The sequence below is a fragment of the Pagrus pagrus genome (assembly GCF_965226575.1).
Source record: "Pagrus pagrus genome assembly, chromosome: 13".
Lineage (NCBI taxonomy): Eukaryota > Metazoa > Chordata > Actinopteri > Spariformes > Sparidae > Pagrus > Pagrus pagrus.
This window is the reverse complement of record NC_140197.1, coordinates 25243148-25262026: the sequence shown is the minus strand read 5'-3', so window position 1 is coordinate 25262026 and position 18879 is coordinate 25243148. Positions and strand designations below refer to the sequence as shown.

General features: G+C 39.2%; 1 protein-coding gene across 5 annotated transcripts in view; it reads left to right on the top strand.

Moving 5' to 3' along the window:
• Positions 1 to 18879, top strand: part of LOC311267651 (uncharacterized protein) — a 49816-nt gene that overhangs the window by 21314 nt on the left and 9623 nt on the right. The window contains exon 3 of one of the 5 annotated variants that reach the window (XM_084370841.1): positions 6069 to 6101. The exons of 3 other annotated variants lie outside the window; for them this stretch is intronic. In XM_084370841.1, the coding sequence (XP_084226967.1) occupies positions 6069 to 6101 (33 nt within the window). Of the gene's footprint in view, positions 1 to 6068; positions 6155 to 18879 lie in introns of those variants that run through there. One more of the 5 variants, XR_014623855.1, reaches the window with a different exon arrangement.

The following is an 18879-nucleotide window of genomic DNA, read 5'->3' as shown; positions in this document are numbered from 1 at the left end:
ATTCATTTTGTTATGACACTATGTTCTGACTCTGTTCCCTCCACACTTGAAATGCCTCAACTCATACTGCCAAATTTTGTCTTCCACCAGCTTACTGCGAACAAAGCCAAACCATTTTGCATGCCTGCGCGTTTGAACCCTTCATGCTGTATAATTTAACGCTCTTTATTTTGCAGCAGGAGAATTTGGAAAGAGGAAATGTAGATTGCTGCATTTCAAAGAAATAGGTGCAAAAAGAGAGAAGTTTAGCTGGGGAAAAAAGACTGAGGAAACAAATGTGTTTTAAGTCAGTGGTTTGAGGGAGCAGCTCCCTGCCTAACATGGTCTCTTAGTATACTTGACACCAGCCACTACTTAATTAGCTGCCATCATCTCTGAGCCCTGGAGAAAGAGGGACAGGCTAATGATTAATGATAAAAATGCCGGAAAAAAAAAAACCCTTTGACAAAACACAACATGTCATCTTGTGTCCTCTACAGACGTGAACCACTGCTGTGATTTACCCTCCTTGACGCCGCTGAAGATCATTTATACTCACAAACCTGATTAAGCTCAGATTTGTTTCTGCTTTTCCAAACACAGATGGGATTTTAGGACACTGTTTGCAATCGTAAATGATGCCGTTTCCCCCCACAATCAGTCATTCGTGAGGAATTTGTGACAGAAATAATGACTGACTGTACAAAGTCTTCAGGGAAATCTGAAGAGTCATGTTTCTGTCTGTATGTAACGGTCAGGTTGTATTGCATTTTTCATGCTTTAACTCCTCCACTGAATCTCTGAGCATACTGCAAAATCAATTGCCTTATTGATCTATAACTAATTAGGAGAAGATAAATGGTTCAACTAAACAAATACAGGCTCTATAATGAGCCGATACAGTGCAAGACATATTAATTGAGCTCTGCATAATATGAGGCTATTCTTCTATATTAGCCCTTACATGGTGTTCAACAAGAACTAATGTGACTGATGTTGATGCACATATACCTGCAGCCAGAACAAAGCCTGAACGTGAAATCATTTATATATGTTTTCAACAGTTAAAAAGATGTCCAGTCTCCACATCAAGGTATTTTGTGAGCTTATTGTAGCAACCAGTTCCCTTGGTAAAAAAAAACACCTCTCCGGTGTGACTCGTGTTGTGTGCAGTCACCAGCGATCAAAGGCTAATTAGTTTCAGCTGACACGGGGTATGGCCCTCAGGTCAAAGATCATGACTGATGTTATGGAGATGATGGTGGAGAGAGGGAGAAGCACGGGTAGAGCCCAGGGATCCGAATCCTCATTAGCAAGAAATTGTTGCGCCTACATCAATTCCCAGACTGAACTTAAACTGAACACATTTCCTATTCTAATCACTTGTGTTACTCTTTTAAGATTTCTGACTGTGTTTGTGGAAGCAGCTCGTCCCTCAGTGTGTTTTAGTGGAAAAGGTTGGAAATAGAAAGAGATCATATTCCATACATTTACTGCGTGTTTCCCCAAAGGCTATTTAAAACTCTACAAAATTATGCAGTTTACATTAGTGCTAGTGAAGCCCATAGACAGACTCATAACCAGGGGCTCCCTCTACAGGCCAACTGTTACCTCCACCAGCATGGCAGCTGAGGCTCTCACTGACAACATGCTCTCTCGCAATGCTTCATTTGTCATAGCAGATGTTCAAAACTATTTTCCCTGGAAGCCTAAAATCTGAAGAAGTAAATTAATATCCCCTCCCCTCCCGTTTTAAGTCCCTCAGACTCAGTTCATAGCCTGCACTAAGTGCCCTTGTTGACTCAATTGGATTAGCACTAATATGTAAACACAGGAGGTAAGAGGAGTAATCCTCTAATAAGAGGAGAAAAAGTGAAATAAATAAGTTGAAATGCCATGCCTTGCCGTTAACTGAGGCATCTGTCAGGTAAGCTGGAGATTGAAAGTAGGTATTAAATGTGGACCAGGGGATATTCTGAGGTAAACAGTTGTGACCATTCAGTGACAGCGTAATTACTCGTTTGTAACTTAGTTGGATAATAGGAATACAGCCTCTAGGGGATAAGACAAAGACTTGTTAATTATTAAAGCTTACATCAGCCAGGCACTAGAGAGTTGCAATTATTAATGTTGTTGTTCTTGTTTGTGCTTAAACACTACCTCTGCTGTTAATATGCTCATTAACCAAAATGAGTGATTTTATTACTCTTGATTTGGTTTGGGGTTTGTTAAACGTATCAGGGCTCAGCTGTCGTTGTTTACTGAAGGATAAACACTTGTGGACAGGTGAGGAGACAAGCATCCCACGCATTCTTATTTTCTCAGAGTAACTCCAGAAAATATATATATATATACATATTAATTACAAAATTCTCAATTAAGATAATAAACTTTTTGCTCTTTACAGTTCACAACCTTGTGGTGCAGTTAACCATGTCCCCTCTATTAAAAAAATATTTTACAGTTTAATCACACAGATACACTGCAAGGCTGACTCCAGTTTAATGTCACTTATCGTATACTGCAAAGAATCACTCCCAATTTAAACATAATATCGCATCGCGCTCAGAGTTAAACAAGTTCTGTCTAATTAAGCAAATGTTCTCATTCGCCCTCATTGAAATGGTGCGCTGCTATAACATAACGCCATCCTGTAAATGAAAAATTGCTCTATTAATATCTGTTGCATAAATTATCATGGCTCAAAGTATGAATACAACCACAAATGTAATTCAGGAATAAAACAGGACTTTATTAATTATATTTATACATATTTTCAGTATTTCTCTACATAATCTAAATTAAAAGAGAATTTATCTTGTGCTGTAGAGCTGGTTTGTTCCAGTGCACAGCATCTCCACAAACGATTTGTTGGTAAAACTCTTACCAATAAATGCTCCTCTGCCAATAGTGATTTCAGGTGTCCACACTGTTGTTGCTGCTCGTGAAGACTCTCTAATTGGACCTGTCTGTGGATCGAGGGAAGAAAAAAAAAAAACAGGATATAAACACTTAGAGTAAAGCTGTAAGTCTGAGCAATAATGTTGTGACTTACAATAAACAATTATTTGTTTGACTACAAGTTATATATACAGTTTGTCTACAACAATAATTAGCTTTACTTTAAGTTTGACATTTCTGTTTTCTCGACTCGTACTCATTGTTCTTTATTTAGTTTGTCACTTGAGAGACAGTGAGCTGTAACTGCTCCAATTCTGTAGCCTTCATCTAATTTGGGAAAAAAAATACTACACGGACATATTCTTGAAATACGCAAACAGCAAAAGGAAAAAAAAAATGTTAAAGCAAACAAGCAATTATATTTGTTCTCCGTCCATTGTGAGTTAAAACCATATGCAGCTTTAAAGGGTGTTCCTCCTCCTAATGGGCCCCGTGGGGACGAAGGGGTTAATTGATGCAGATGTTGATCGCTTTTACACACGATGCAGGGAGCATCTCCCCGGTGGCTCCTATTAGAGGCAGTTTTAATGAAGTGCTAAACAGAAGGCTTTCCTACAGTGTGGCCTGTCCTCAGGAAGACTCGGGGAAAAAGAAAGCACTTCACAGGAAAACAAGGTCCTCTATTGATCGCCATGCCAAATAACTGAATCCTTTCCCAATCAATGCTTATTTCTCAACTTATGGAAGCTAATAGAAGACAACGTGAGAGAAAGTCAATCGGAGAGGCATTATTTTGCTCAGGGCACATGACTGAGTGTGTGGTTGTCATGTGGAGAAAAAAACACTGCTGTTTTTAACATCTTCACGGTAACGGTCCTAATAATTCAGCTGTGTTTTCTCTGACGGACTGCAGTTTAATGTTTAATTCTGAGGCTGATTTAAAAATGAAAATTCCTTTAAGATTATTTTCTGCCTTTTTATTATGTTCCACTTTTTGAGGTAAAAGGTACATTTATAAAAGAGGGATTGCATTGGGCCACACAGAAAAAATATAAAGAATTAGCATGTAGGACATATCAAAATGTACACATGAATTTAATTCCAAAAATCAAATTTTTCCCCCCTAAATTACTTAAAAAGAAAAAAAAGAAAAATCATTCTACTTAATTCGTGCTGGTGACTGGAGTTTGGTTAAAGTGATGGTAATGTAATGGGGCTTCTCACGCAGCGTTACCAGCCCATAGTCACTAAATTCTGCTCATTAAAATGACAAACCCAAACACACAGTTACTCAGGCGTGATCTTCAGCTGTGTATGGCATCTGGCCCTGACGCACCTCCGCCCCCCAACTCCCTCGAGTATCGCACACAAATGCACGCACACACACACGCACAGAGTAACCCCAATCAAATTTTAAAACAATCAGCATTCCTTTCATTTCCAATTTAGTCACCTGCCACAGCCTCCTATTAGTGTCCACTATGATACAATATTAGAGGTTTATAAATGAGGACGGTGTCTTCCTCCTCCCCTTCAGTCTGAAGGAGTTTTCCACATTTTCCCCCGTCAGCCTCTCACTCCATCCGTCAGCCTCTTCCATCCTGATTATCAGGAGACACCAATTTCAAAGAGACATCTTAATAGTGATGTCAACGTATTAATTAGAAGTGTTAATGAGCTAAAAGCAACCCAAATTAAATTAATGCAGCAATAGACAGAGAGCGAAATTAGCTTCAATTTCTGTAAATGATTCTGAAGTGTGCACAACGTATCAGCCTGTCTGAACATTCCCATCCCCCAAAGCTAATCAAGAGCTACATTGCAATTAGCTGCTTAATTAAAGCAACACTCTGCTCGGAAAATCCGGCACAATTAAGTAATGGCTGTTATAGCATGAAGACAGACTGTATTTTTCTTCTGGAAGGAAAAAAATAGAAAACAACATATTCTATCCCTAATGGCCTGCAGGGGATTGAGCCAGCCAAGATGTGCCAAGATGGAGAGGTTTCTATCTCACGCTTCAATGGGGATCTTTGCTCCAGCTGGAAGCCTTGTGAATCAATGACAGCAAGGCAGATCAAACTGCCGTGCCCAGGGTAGCTAAGACATCTGAATTGGCACCGACTGGGGTGACTGTGTCCTAATCACCAGTTCTGTTTTAGCAGCTCAATGGCTTCCAGTTGGACAGAGGAGCTCCAGACTATTGACACTTTGCACATATTTCAGCAGTGGACCTGTTACTGATCCCTGTGGCTGTGGACACTGTTGTCCTTCAGTCCCTGCTGGTGTGGCTGGAATTTACCAGCAATGAGAGATAAACAGTCTCAGAGCCAGAGGAGGATGTGCCTGCAGCTTTATCTTTACATTTAATTTAGATGTCCATAGATTTGATTTGTTTATCACAAAAAAATAATGTAAACATTTAACCAACACAAAGTGGGTGTGTAATAAGAATACTCTGAGCCAATTAGCACTTGAAATAGATATTTCCTTTTCTATGGGAGACAAAAGACTTGTCTGTGGGGGATCATTCTTTTGAATTACTTATTTATTTATTTATCCCACCCACTGATGAGAGTGAACAGGACGGCATCTCTGGGGCAGGAGGTGTCATTTGAACAAGACTGTGTCCCAATTCCACAAGACAAACTGTCTGTCTGTATATAGTTTATAAATTTTAGTATGCTATTCTTGCATTTTGCATGCAAAAAAACAGCCTACTTTAATGTTTTACAATAGCATGAAATATAGATATGTGCTGATGTCTTTCTAAAGATGACTACTTTCTTTTAGTCATATATTTCTGGAGCTGTCTTCGTGCTCATTTCTTTTCATTATTTACAGCTGTGAGTCGCTCTTTCATTTAATTTGTTCATTGCATTGTGGGACATTTATTGCCAGAATAAATGTTGGCAATTGACAACACTGTGCTTATGGTCTGGTTAGGTGTAGGCACTCAAAACACTTGGTTAGGGTCAGGAAAAGATCATGTTTGTCAAAATCTCCATTGGTTTTGCACTTATAAACGTTGAAACAAGGTCTTGAACAGTGTTTTTTGGCTAGCCCAGCTGCCAGGATGAAATGTTGGTAGTTGCTATGTTCACATTTGTACGTGTCATAGGCTTAATGACCATATTGACATGTCTACAGTACGTGTCATATTCACATTACATGTTTGTTCATATCAGGAGGCAGACGGAATGGTGGTGGAATGACAGCAGGTGAGAAGGCTGCCAAGCCAGAGACTGCAGTTCAAGACTGCGTTTCAACATTTGTAAGTGTGAAACCACTGAATATTTTGAAGGAGACCTCGGGACATCTCCAGCCATGTTTGTTATGACAAAATCTGTATTTTAAGACAAAACATGACCTTTTCCTAACCCTAACCAAATTGTTTGTCACAAAATAGAATAGAAAACTGAACCGAAAGAAAGTTGCAACATAAAGAAATGTAAAAGGTTCTTCATATCCATAGTTTGCAGAAACGTACAATGCCAACATTTGTACTGTCAGTTGGGTTACTCTGGCTTGGCTTCTCGCCTAGCTGTCACATGACCCCCATCCCCTCGTCCTCCAGATGTGAAAGTCAGATATTGTAGAAATGTTGGTATGATATTTTAAAAATGTATGTATCCATGGTTTGCAGAATACGTACAATGCCAATATTTTATTCTTGGCTGACATGGAACTATCTAGTGTATTGTATTGTGCATTCTGACTTTTTTGTGCATTATTTTTTTGTGACTTTGTCAGTGCACTTACCACAAACATTAAACTTAAATGTAATATATGGAGTTGGGACAGTGCTTATGTTTAACCACCGCTGGGACAGTAGATTTCCTGGGATGTTGATGAAGGGACTAACAAATGCAGAAACACTTTCACGGTGTCCAAATTGTTGCATCTATTTATTCCACTGACAAATAACAGCTTTCAGTGCCTCCTAAATGTTGCAATAATGAGACCAACGGAAAACACAATTTATTTCTGACTAACAAAAAAGCACGACACTAAGTTCAAGTGAGGAACCCCCTTGACTACTCAGTTATTTTCTGGTTTTAAAAGTACCTGAACGAGTGGTGAGCTGTGATTAACAGCCTTCTCGGAGGTGGAGTCCAGGGACTGTGGTGTAAACGCCATCCTTCAGCAGGTGTAGGCCACAGCAGAGCATATGCCGTCAGGTAACCAGGCTGGTTTGCTCTATAGAGACTCCACTGTGATCATATCCCTGGGCCTGCTTCTGCTGGGAACCGGTGTCACTCACAAACACCATCTGCCAGAAAACAGGTCCGCCTGCTTAGAGCATTTATCGGTGGGTCAAGGCGTGGTGCCTTCCTCGGGAAAAAAAGCTCCACACACCTGCTGGAGAAAACAAAGGGAAAAGGCACTTTGCACTGCTTTTATAGCTCTAATTTCTTCTTTAGGAATCAGCCATGTAAACATAAAACAGTAAAAGCACCAGGCACAGGAGATGGCTCAGACCCCACAGTGCTCCAGGATACCTTTCCCTTTGCTGAAGAGAGGGGAAAAGACACCTGAAGTGTTTGACGCTAAATTAGCTTTTCAAAGACAATAATTAGACTTCTCCCCCTAAAGGTAAATTACCTGCTAACCAACTGAACTGTGTTCTAATTATAGGATCTTGCCTCTGAGCCATTGCCAAGGATCCTTGTTCCTAGCAAGAAGATGTAAAACACATTAAAAAAATGCACGCTGAAGTGGTAAAGCCTACAGAATACACAGTGGAAACATGTTCTGTGCTCCCATTGCTCCGTAACGCAAAGCTGAAAAACTGAGGGATCACTTGCATAACTGCAATAACCTTTAGAGGATTTAAACAAGATAAATTCATACAGCAACCAGATGGCAGTCGTCGTTTCCTTACGTGCATTTTGACAGAGGAGGTTGACTGAGCAACACTGAATGGGTGACAACTAGGTACTTATCTGTGCTTTGCATATTTTGCAGTTGATGTCGTGACACTGCAAATTGATTTGTAAGACACACAGTCAGTGAAAAGATATTGAATATTTACACTCGCCATGTAATAAAACCTGTCTGTGATGGGGAGGGTTTGGTTGGCCTTTAGGTCTAGGTAATTTCTCATTGTTCTGCTGGGCTGAGCGCTGAGTCTCCCGCAAGGCGGCACTGTGGCAGTGGATCGCTGCAAAGCCACAGCGAAGGGCCACACATTTGAATTCATCAGCCGTGCTGATAGCCTGCCACTAATTAATATGTAAATTTAACGTTGTTTGTTTGCTGCTGTGTCAAACTTTGATGTGAGGAGCGGCTTCCAGGTTAACAGAGATTTAGTGGAGATTGAGGACTGGAGACCTGCCACATATCCCAACCAGCCTGTAATCTAATATTTTATTTAAATACATCGACTAATACTGTACGTCTCCACAGCTTAGAACCTGGGAGACAGGCTAATGATATTTTATTAAGCCAGAGTAATTGAGGATCCCATCAAAATATGTAATTAAACACTTAAGCATAATTATCCAACACAGTAGGAACCCGAATGAATTAATTAAAAAAACGTCAATACATCAATTTATTTGAATTCCTTTGTCCCTTTTCTACTTGTAATAATTAACATTTTAATTGCCTTAATTTGTGATGAGTAAAAAGAAATTCACACTTTATTCGACACCAGCAATAAAGCCAGAGATTTGAGTTCAGGAAAATGATGATGAATGTTAGTCTCATACAGCTCACTGCAGCTGAGAGAAGGAAAAACTGTTTAAATGTTTTTTTTTTTTTTTTGTGGAGTAAAAGTGGGGGTGTGATGGGGTGTGTATCCATCTGTGTGTGCGTGTGTGTGTGTGTCTTTGCTTGCTCGCTTGCCTGGGTATATGTTCATTATCAGCAGGCTGCCTGGGTTTGATGCATACCTGGAGAGCAACTTAATATCCTCAGGCCACTACTACATGTCAGGCCATGAGAAAGATACACACACAAGACAGAGGAACATCTCTGGCCCCGGTGGAGCCATTTACCTTTCTCCAAGTAGGTTCAAGATATTAATTAAGATAAATCTACCTCAATTCACACATTCTGCCATCTGCCTATTTATCAGAATTATGTTAATCATTTCTGTAGGGCAGAAGAATTATTACCCATTTTGTTCGTAATTCGTATTAACATTCAGAACTAAATGATTTTGCATTCTGTTCCATATGGACTCCTTACACCATGACATCTTTTCAGCGTGCACTGCAGTAGTGAAATAAGTGACACACTCATAACACATACAGAGCGCATGACAGCACTTTCCCTCTGGTACTCCCACAAACAATATGGAAATGTATCCATTCTAATCATGCACAGCCTCTCAGGATTTATTCGTCATGATGCACCTCGTGCGTTTGAGCAGCTTTAAACAAAACAATAATCTTACCATGATCCGTTCTGTCTCGGTGGCTGTGATTTGAAGTGATTCGAGGCTGCTTTTTTTTCCTCTTCTTTTGGCCAATAGATGAGCTAGTTAATTAAACTCTGAGGAGATAATTAAGATGAGACGGCTGCTTGAATCACTCCGGTCATTCTGTCATTATCTGGGGCAGGCCGACAGGTGGCACAGGCCTGCATCAGGTGACGGCTCAGCCAACAGATCGCACCATATGATGGTATGGGCAAATTTCATAGCGTCCCCCGGTGCGAGACACTCCTGCAGACCCACATGTCATGCAAATCTACCGTAGATCTGCAGAGTTGTTGGACTTTGAGTTTGTGAATGTGTGGATGCTGCCGGCTGATGACACGTCTGGGTCAGAGTCGGGGGCTGGAAGGAGAGTGCCAGGGCTAAAACAGGGCAGATCATACTCCTGCACAAGCCAAGGACTAATGAGGGTGAGGACGAGGCCAGGCGATGCTATGTGATTAAATTTAGATCTGGAGGGAGATCTTGACCCATGGTGGCCTACGTCTAAGTGACATTTACCCAAGAGAAACACACTGCAGCTGAGGCTTATTAACCTTTTATAGATCTAAGCACTGCCGCCTGTCTTAATTGGCAATTGGATTATTAAATAGACCAAAATCAGAGTGATTTGATCCAACAAGGTCTACAATGTGGGGGCTATTTTGAAAGGTCCGGTCTGTGACAATGCGTGCATCCGATCCATGTAAGAGGTTCAATATTCTAAAGTAGGAAGATTCTCAGTCAATTATAGGATTGCAACAAGCGTTATTGGGGGTAAGTCATTAGGTTAACTGTGAATTAGACTGTCAATAGCGCGGAGGTTGAATCGGTTTCTCTGAAACATACGTAAGTCAGTGCAAAAATCTGTCATGTGAAAAGAAGACAGGTTTGGAAATTGTGTTGGCCACTTCTAACTGGATCCACATGAAGGTTTTTATTTGCAGTGGTAGTGCAACAACAAGTTATTTCTCATGTTTGAAATAAACATGAATGTGAATTATTCAATCCCCTCTCAGATAAGACCAATTACACAAAGTACAGAATAAAGAATTTTAATCAGCTTAATCATTAACAGGTTGGAATTGTTTATGTAAATAAACTGTCGTCTTTGCCAACAGTTTAATGCAGAACTGTTAACATATTTACTTTGTACGGATTCACCTCGTTTGAGTCCAAATTAAGTGAATTGCAAAAGTTATGTGACCTTAAAGTGATGTTGTAACCATGGCAACAAAACATTTATATATATATATATATATATATATACAGTGACCTTAAAACAAACATGTATACGAAAATGAGAACAAATGTTAATTTAGTGTTTATTTGCCCTTAAAAGTACCCTCATTTTCAAAAACATTAATTATTAAATACATGTTATTTTTCAACTTGCTGTTCAATATGTCGATATCACCATATCACCATCACGATATATCATCTTAGATTTTGGACATCGTTACATGCTGATATGTTGACTGTATTGTCTCTGAAACTACATATTGATATTTTTATATTAGTCTCATGTGTTTAGCATTTGTTATAATTCTGTTGTTACATTATTTTGTAGCTAGATTGTAATTTCCTTTCAGAGGCCATCATAGTTCTATTAACTACTTTAAAATCATTGTGTTGACAACTTCTTTGCCAGTATCACAACCAAGTATTTTTGTCATAGTTCATATTTTATTTCAACAAAAGTATGTATTTCTTTATAACGGAGGGATAATTTCTCTGTAGTATTATCTTCACATGAAATAAATAAAGAAAAAAGGTACTAGACGTAAAACCTGTTTCCATAGTGAAGCATGAAGCATGTTTTACTTTTGAACATAAGGCTGTCTCATAAGTTGTGTTACTTTTTTAAAGTCACATATTTGTTTTATATTTTGACTCTGTCATGTTATATCTTACAGCACCAGTGTTGGTTACTGCATGTGAAAAAGGTCATGTCAGAGTAAATTACTGCAGTATATTATTCTGTATTAAAACTCAGAGAAGCTCCTGTACTCGACTCGTGTTGCAGGTGGAAAACTTGCTCTGAGATGCAGCATAAAGGTTTTAATCATCAGTTTAACTGTGGTGTGATCATTATTTGTTTATACACAGTGTATTTACTCAAAGACTCTAATGTAAAATAAAGAAGATAAAGCGGCTGAGCCAAATATCATCAGTACAACAGATTTTCCCAGCAGCTGTAAAACTTGTGTCTGTCTTGTCGTGTTGATGCAGCTATTCATTCAGAACAAGACGTCCACTTTTTATGGACTTCTTACAGTCAGTTAAGATGACCGACAAGCACTGGGAACATTAGTTCTGTGCCACAAGTCCCATACATCAACTGTCTTGTGACGAGTAAGGGAGGGGATCAACATATTCTAAATGAGTAGACATAATCCCACTGAATGTGGAGTTAAGCCATTTCATAATTAGCAGATTTTCTAATGTATGCCAGGCTTTAATGACCTTTGCAAATGAGAATGGTTGTTTAATTTCCATCCTTCACATCGTTTTATCCCTGCCATATCTGCCTGATAGAATGAGTGCACCAGTTGATGATACGCATAAGCTTAATGAACAAGTGCACACACTTCTGAATGGAAACTGATGGGCTCAAGCCAGGGAGATTGGAAATGCATTTCCACACCTTGCATATCATCATCAGGGCCATAAGTGGTGTCTCTCTGACCCGTTAACAATGCATTTCAAGCCTTTTCCTTCAATTAGGTACACTTCTCACTCAGATTCGCTCATCAAAATGCTATTAGCATACTATAGTATAAAAATATACTAGACTCCTATAGCATCACAACCTTTTAATGATAGTAAATGATAGAATTATTGTTCGTTCAACAGTGCAGATGACAATCAGGAAGAGCCTTCATAACCAATTAATATGATGTACTGAAGTGTGCCTGCGTAGATCTATAACCTGAAACAGAAACTTAAGCTTGACTATCATCAATATTTTTATATCAACAGCGCATCACATTACTACGTATACTCTGAAAGGGGATGCTCATAGTGATGAGCCCACAGAGACTTCTCATCAACTCAGTTTCCTTCAGCTCAGAAGAGCTTCAGCATCGTTTAGCTCAATGTTTTGATTCACGCTCACTGCTATCAAGTTTCGGTGTCAGACACAGCAGTCAGCTGTTTCCGAAAAGACAATAAAATTATGTACACCTGCCTAAAGTGAAGCATTTAGCAGCTAAAAGGTATTGTAAAAAGAAGATTGAGTGACAGTCCACTTTTCCTGTTGGATGAGTACATAGGCAAGGGTTTGCTAGTAATCTCACCATATTGACCTAAAAATATAATATGTAACATGTTGTTATATATTCTGTTGAGTTGCGTATTTATATCTACCCAAATGCTTCCAACAAAATTCAAACCCAGAGAAATCTGTAATTTGTTTTAAGGGAACGGAGCATTTATTTGCTTACCTGTCCTGTCGCTATCACTTCACGATAAAGGCAAAAGCCACCTCAAGTGCGCTGAAATTTTATTTCTACAAATTGAGGATTTTTTTGTCAAAATGTCCTGTTTCCACAAACCATTTCTAATGCGATACTTCACAATGTGCGCACAAATATGTTGACTGCAGCATGGCTACAGTCTAACTCTGAAGATGGATGATGGATTTTGCTGAACTACACACCGTCTATGTATCCGATGATAACATTGTAAAAGAAACAGCAGAATCCTCTTTTTTAGCATTAACAAAGTTTCAAGGATAGGATTTCATATGTAGCTAGAAAAATTCCAAAGCTATACAAACTATGAAACCCTCATCAACTAACAATGTATACTTGCCTATCTTTGAGCAGAGCTGCTGATCCCACAGACATCTTGTAGCTAAGCCTAGCTCACCACTTACACTTAGCATACGTTTACACTTCAAACAGATATAAATTGATGAATACCTTTTTTTTTCCCAACCTGAATAGTTGGGGAAACATAAGCCCGAACACCGTACAATCCCTTTAAGTGTAAGATACACAGCGTACCAGGAAGTGACGGACTACAGCGGTTTCTCCCGGTCACAGAAGTTTCAGCATATTTAACTCGCTGGATAACAAAAAAAGAGCGTTTCACTAAATTATACCGCTGATGTATTTAACGTTCCACGGTCGCGCCGCCTAACTCCGCTCACGTCAGATGCCTTGTATAAGAAGCCACGTGGTGGGCTCTGCTAAAAGCCACCAACATTCATCATGGCTTTAATGCTATCAAACTGTAATCTGTCTGGGATTTCATGTGTGTTAACACAGCTACAAATGCAGGGAGCAAACACTTCAACAGCACTACATAAATGTCTCAATATATTAACTAGACAATAAACAACCTATTCAATTCCAGGGATTTGCATGAGAAACGTGAGCATTAGTGAAGGGAGACAAGTCTTCTGGCTTTCTGCTGAGGGGAAGGATGACTTCAAACATGATCCTTTGTCAGACGGGATGGGAGACACACAGACGCACAAGCCTCTTGGTTTTGGCAGATCTGGGCTCATAATGCCGTAGATTAGTAACAGCCTGACCACAGAGCTGAAATAAGCTAATTGCTTAATTAGCTGACCCAATTCTATAAGCTTCTTTTAGCATATTAACAAGAGCTATGTAACAAATAGTTTCACAGAGGTGGTGTTTGTTTATGGAATTACAATAACGAGGATCAAATACAAAACATACGGTCAATGGCACTCCTTTCATGGAATCTGTGCTTTGGAAAATCAAAGCATTTATTTCATTTCAGCAACAACTGGGGTGCTTTTATACATGTAAAACTCAAATCAGCCTTTTGTCTGATCCACATGCAAATGATCCTGCTGCCTATTTGTAACTGACATCAATTTTACATGTGCCATCCGTCTATGTTTTGTTTTTTTCCCCACTCTTTTCTTTTTTCTTTTTACATTAAACAATTAAGCTGCTTCAGGGAACAGTTTGACCGCCCTCTCAATATTTTTGGACATTCAAGCAACGAGGGACAAACGAGAGAAGGGAGAGAAAAAAATCTTATTAGATTGAATGATGATTGAAATGGATTAATTTACATTTTCTGCATGCATACTTTACATACATGATCTTTGCTCAGCACAGGGAGTTCTGGGCAAAAGAGCACTATTTGTATGAGATGAACTCATCTATATGCTAATTCATTGGCATGTAGACCTGCTTCATTTCTCCCATTCAGGACTGTTTACCTATTAGCTCTTATAGATGCAAAGGGAATTGGAATATTAAAACCAAAAAGCTAAGGAATACAGAGCATTAGCACTACATCACCTGTTATTATATTTATATTACGCTGCCATTTCTGCCCTTTGTTTAAGCTGGAACCACGAGCCACCTTCCAAGACAATTATTACAAATAAAATAAGCCAACTCCGTCACTTAAGTGAGACTTGTTGCCCTTAACAAAGGAACAGTGGGTTTTCAGAGGTCCTTCAAAAGAGTAAAGCAGACTACACCCTGCTGAAAAGCCTCAAGGAGGCAAAACAACTTTGACTGTTTAGCATTTCACAATAATTCATAACATTACAGAGCACAAAACCTGACTTAAATGCTGCATAGAAAACTAAGTTGGCCTTTTAAAGGAGATGTTTGACAGATCAAGTTACAAGTGACGCCTAAATGCTAATGTAATTTCATATGAACCAGGCTGAAAGAGATGCAATCAACCATCCTGATTCAGGCGACTGTTGTGTTGAAGAGGATGACAACCCCCTTTCTTATTGTCTATGTAATTCACCAAAATTGCCACTTACAGCCGCTAAGAGCAGGACGTTTCATCTCCAAGCTTCCTCTGGTCTTTGCTACTCATCCCATTTCTACTTCCTCCAAAAGTGCCACCACTTCATTAACCTTGCCAGGCATGAGATAAGAGAAGCAGTGCATCAAAGCTGCCTGCCCACAGAGAGAACAGAGCCCTGCATGTCTCCACTACACAGCAGCCATCACACACACTGGCAGATACACAGTCCACAATCCCTCCAACATGCAGAAAAAGACCTTTTGTGTTCCAAACTGTCATTCAGAAAGGTTTTTTTTTATTGTGTGAGTGTGTGTGTGTGCTGGACATCGTCATATTTTAAATGTAATTCTAAGTGGGGTGAAAACATTTGCTTGTTCCAAAGGTTTTGAGGGACTTTGATTGGGAGGAAATGCAAAATAATTGGTCAGGGTCAGACTCGTCATAGCCTCAGACCCTGCAGACACTTATTTAAGGTGCTGTAACAGGAGTTCAGGTACATAACACTGTCATCACTATGACCTACACACTTAAAACCTCCAAAATGAGAAAATTAAACAAGAAAAGCATCAAAGCCAACTTCAGCTCCGATGAGTAACGACTCCTGACTTCCTCAAAGCATGAAAGTAGATGGTAGGAAATGTATTAACTGAGTCACAATATTGTTTTACTTGCACCACATACAAATCTCTCTGGTGCATTTAATCCCTCTACCCACAGTTTCTCAGAAAGGAGGATATAAATTATTTTCCTTTGGTGGAAACTGCAAATCCCTGTCTGGATTCTGTTAAAAGGCTTAAAATGTCACTAAATGCCAAGGCTGAGACTCCTGCTAACACGTAGGTCTTTAAGACAAGATGTTAAAGCGTTGAAAGTTACCTGAAATTGATGAGGTTAATATTCTTATCGCTAGCTGAGGCTTCTGTGAAAGTGGATATTGAAAATAGCCAGGTAACCCTTCATATTAGAGGCTATCACGAGGATTAGCGGCATAAACAGCAATTACACGTTTAATTGTTTATTGTCAGAAGTGTTTAGAAAACATGCTACAGTGCACAAATTAAAGGGATTGGGATGTAGAGGGTGGTATTTGCCACAATAAAGTATCATCTTAAGTATGTATTTTAGTAAAGAAGACAAGGAAATGCTTCTTAAAATAACAAGTCAAACTGCTGGATGCTGGGCTCTAAATGAGTAATTTACCATGAATATCCTCCTCTATCCCTTTACGGCCATATGAATTTCCAAACCACGTTATACTAGCATGGAAGGGTCTGTCACTGAAATTTTAAATAGAGGACAAAGGGCCACCGAGCAAATGGGTTTTTTAGACACCATCCTCTGAGTTCTCTGCCAATGTGAATCAGAGGTAAAATACAGTGCATTAAGTCGACCTCTGAGGCAGCACAGAGGAGGGTAGAGTGAGACATTCTGCTATCTATTAAGACTTGCGTTATGTATATATTGTGTTTTGAAGGAATTTTACTGATCCACAAAACCAGCAGGAAAGGATAAGAGTGAGTCCCTAAGACCATGTGGTAAGCAACTGCAGTGCAGAATCTCAGGCAAGTTGAAAGTTGCTGTGCCGTTAAGGAGAAAGTCTGGCAGAATCCTGCATGCCCGCTGATAACATGGTTGGATTAAGGATGTTTAAGGGAAGTGAAAATTATTCATTTGAGATGGATGAAAGCTGCACTTGTCAAGTCTACCAGTCATGCACTTTATACATTTCATTTCCACTAGCCAGCATGCATAATTTCCCCTCAATGCAAATTTCTACACACTGAAAATTGTGAGCATATTTACCCCGCTCCCTTAACACATTCTCTGACACAGAAAATGGATCATCTCTATTGAACAGGGAGCAAAACAATGCAATTTTGTTTGCAGAGGTTTTTGAGAATCTAATTTTGAGCAGGAGGATAAAGTCACAAGACTCTGAATACAAACAATGGCTTTAATTTTGAAATAAAGCAAGGCTTTTGTTGATCTGCTCATCGGAGTGACATTTATTGAAATAATTTTTTTAACACGTGCCCAATTATCCAAAGAGACTTCATGATGTTTTGAGTGTAATTACCAGTTTAAAGTCACAAAAGTCTCGGCCTCAGTGTTGGTCTAGGAGCTTTTGTAGCTGAGTATATGTGCAGTGTATATCTGTCTCTCTATACAAATATTATGATCTCTCTGATGAGAATTAAGTCTCCAGCCTGGATGGCCAATAAATTAGAGGCACGCTTCTCGTTTACTCATCAGAGCTAATGAGCCTGATAAAATTACCTCGAGGATCATAATTACAGGCTAGTGGCAGAGACTCTGGCAGGCACTGGAATAAGACGGCACACACACACACACGCACACACACACAATTTAGATTGTGTTGCAAGTGGCAGCGTACAACAGCTAACCTAAAAAATCACAAAGCACTCACGTCTTATTAATAGAATAACAGACTAATATCAATGTGCACAAGCACAGATTATACATTGTACATTTTCATTCAGGAAGCCTAAACAATTCAGCTAATGAGACGTACAGAAACCTATGCTGTTTAAAAAATGTCCTGAATTAACATAATGTAAGGTGCTGAACAATATTACAATTTCCACCTTTCTGTCAGAGCAGTTCAAACAGATTTTTACCACCCTTTCATAAAGATTAAGCACTTCATGGGTAATGGCATATTTTAATGAACGATGGCAGCCTGGACACAAGAGCTCACCTCAGAGGATTCCATTTCATCACACATTCACAGGATGAATTGTTTTACTTATGAATATTAATGTCCCTCTAATTTGAGGCTGTTGTTAATGCTTGTCGCTAGGAGCTTGGCAAATCAGGTCCCATTCCTGTTAAAACCATGTATTAGACACCCCCCTGACACTAAGCCCTCGCCTTTGATTCTTAATTGCAGAAGTGCAAGCATTTGCAGTAGATGGGGCGCAAAGCTTTAATTAACTCTAATATCACACATTCAGTCTCGACTGTCACCCACATCACGCATGGCATTTTGTACCAATATCATCCCCAACTCTGCTCAGCTAGAAAGATTGTGTTCCAAGTTCATGATCACAATTTCATGCATCTCAAAATGAAGGATGTGTAGTTTATAAGTAGCTGCAATATATTGACGCCACCCTTAATAATAATTAAAAAAAAAAAAAAAAACCCTTATTAAAAGCATACATTTGTGATTACTGCACAGCTTTAATGCAAAAGAGTCACAGCATTGTTGGTTTCTTACTGAAAGCGACGTCTGATCTTGGCAGCCGTTGAATCAACAGTCATTGGTGAAGCTTGTAACAGGAAAAGTGGAGTGCTAAAAAGTTCAGGGATGTGTTTAAATAGAGAGAAGTGTGCCAAAGGAAGCTGTTATTAAGTAAATAATTCAACCTCTCATACACAGTAATCTTCAAACGATTTATTGGACAACAGATTTCAAGTTGAAAAATACTATAAATAGAGTACAAGTACAAACCATTCAAAAACGCAACACTCCTTATAAACACTGAATGCCATTTTCACACATGAGAGACTCCACATGTCGTTGGAACATTTTAATAGCTCAGGTACGGAGCATTTCTGATGCAGATATTAGTAAAGAGTAATGTTTAATTAAACCCGGTTTGAAGATAAAGAGCTCAATACAACCTATAGTTTATAAGCCTTCCCCGGCCATAAGCTACTGCTCTACCTAATCCTCTTTCACATAACATTATTGCATCAGCACAGCTGAACATTTTTGCAGCATTTATAAAATTAGCAAAGAAATTAACTGTCCGTACTGTGGCAAATTGGATTTCCAAGTTCTCGCCTTG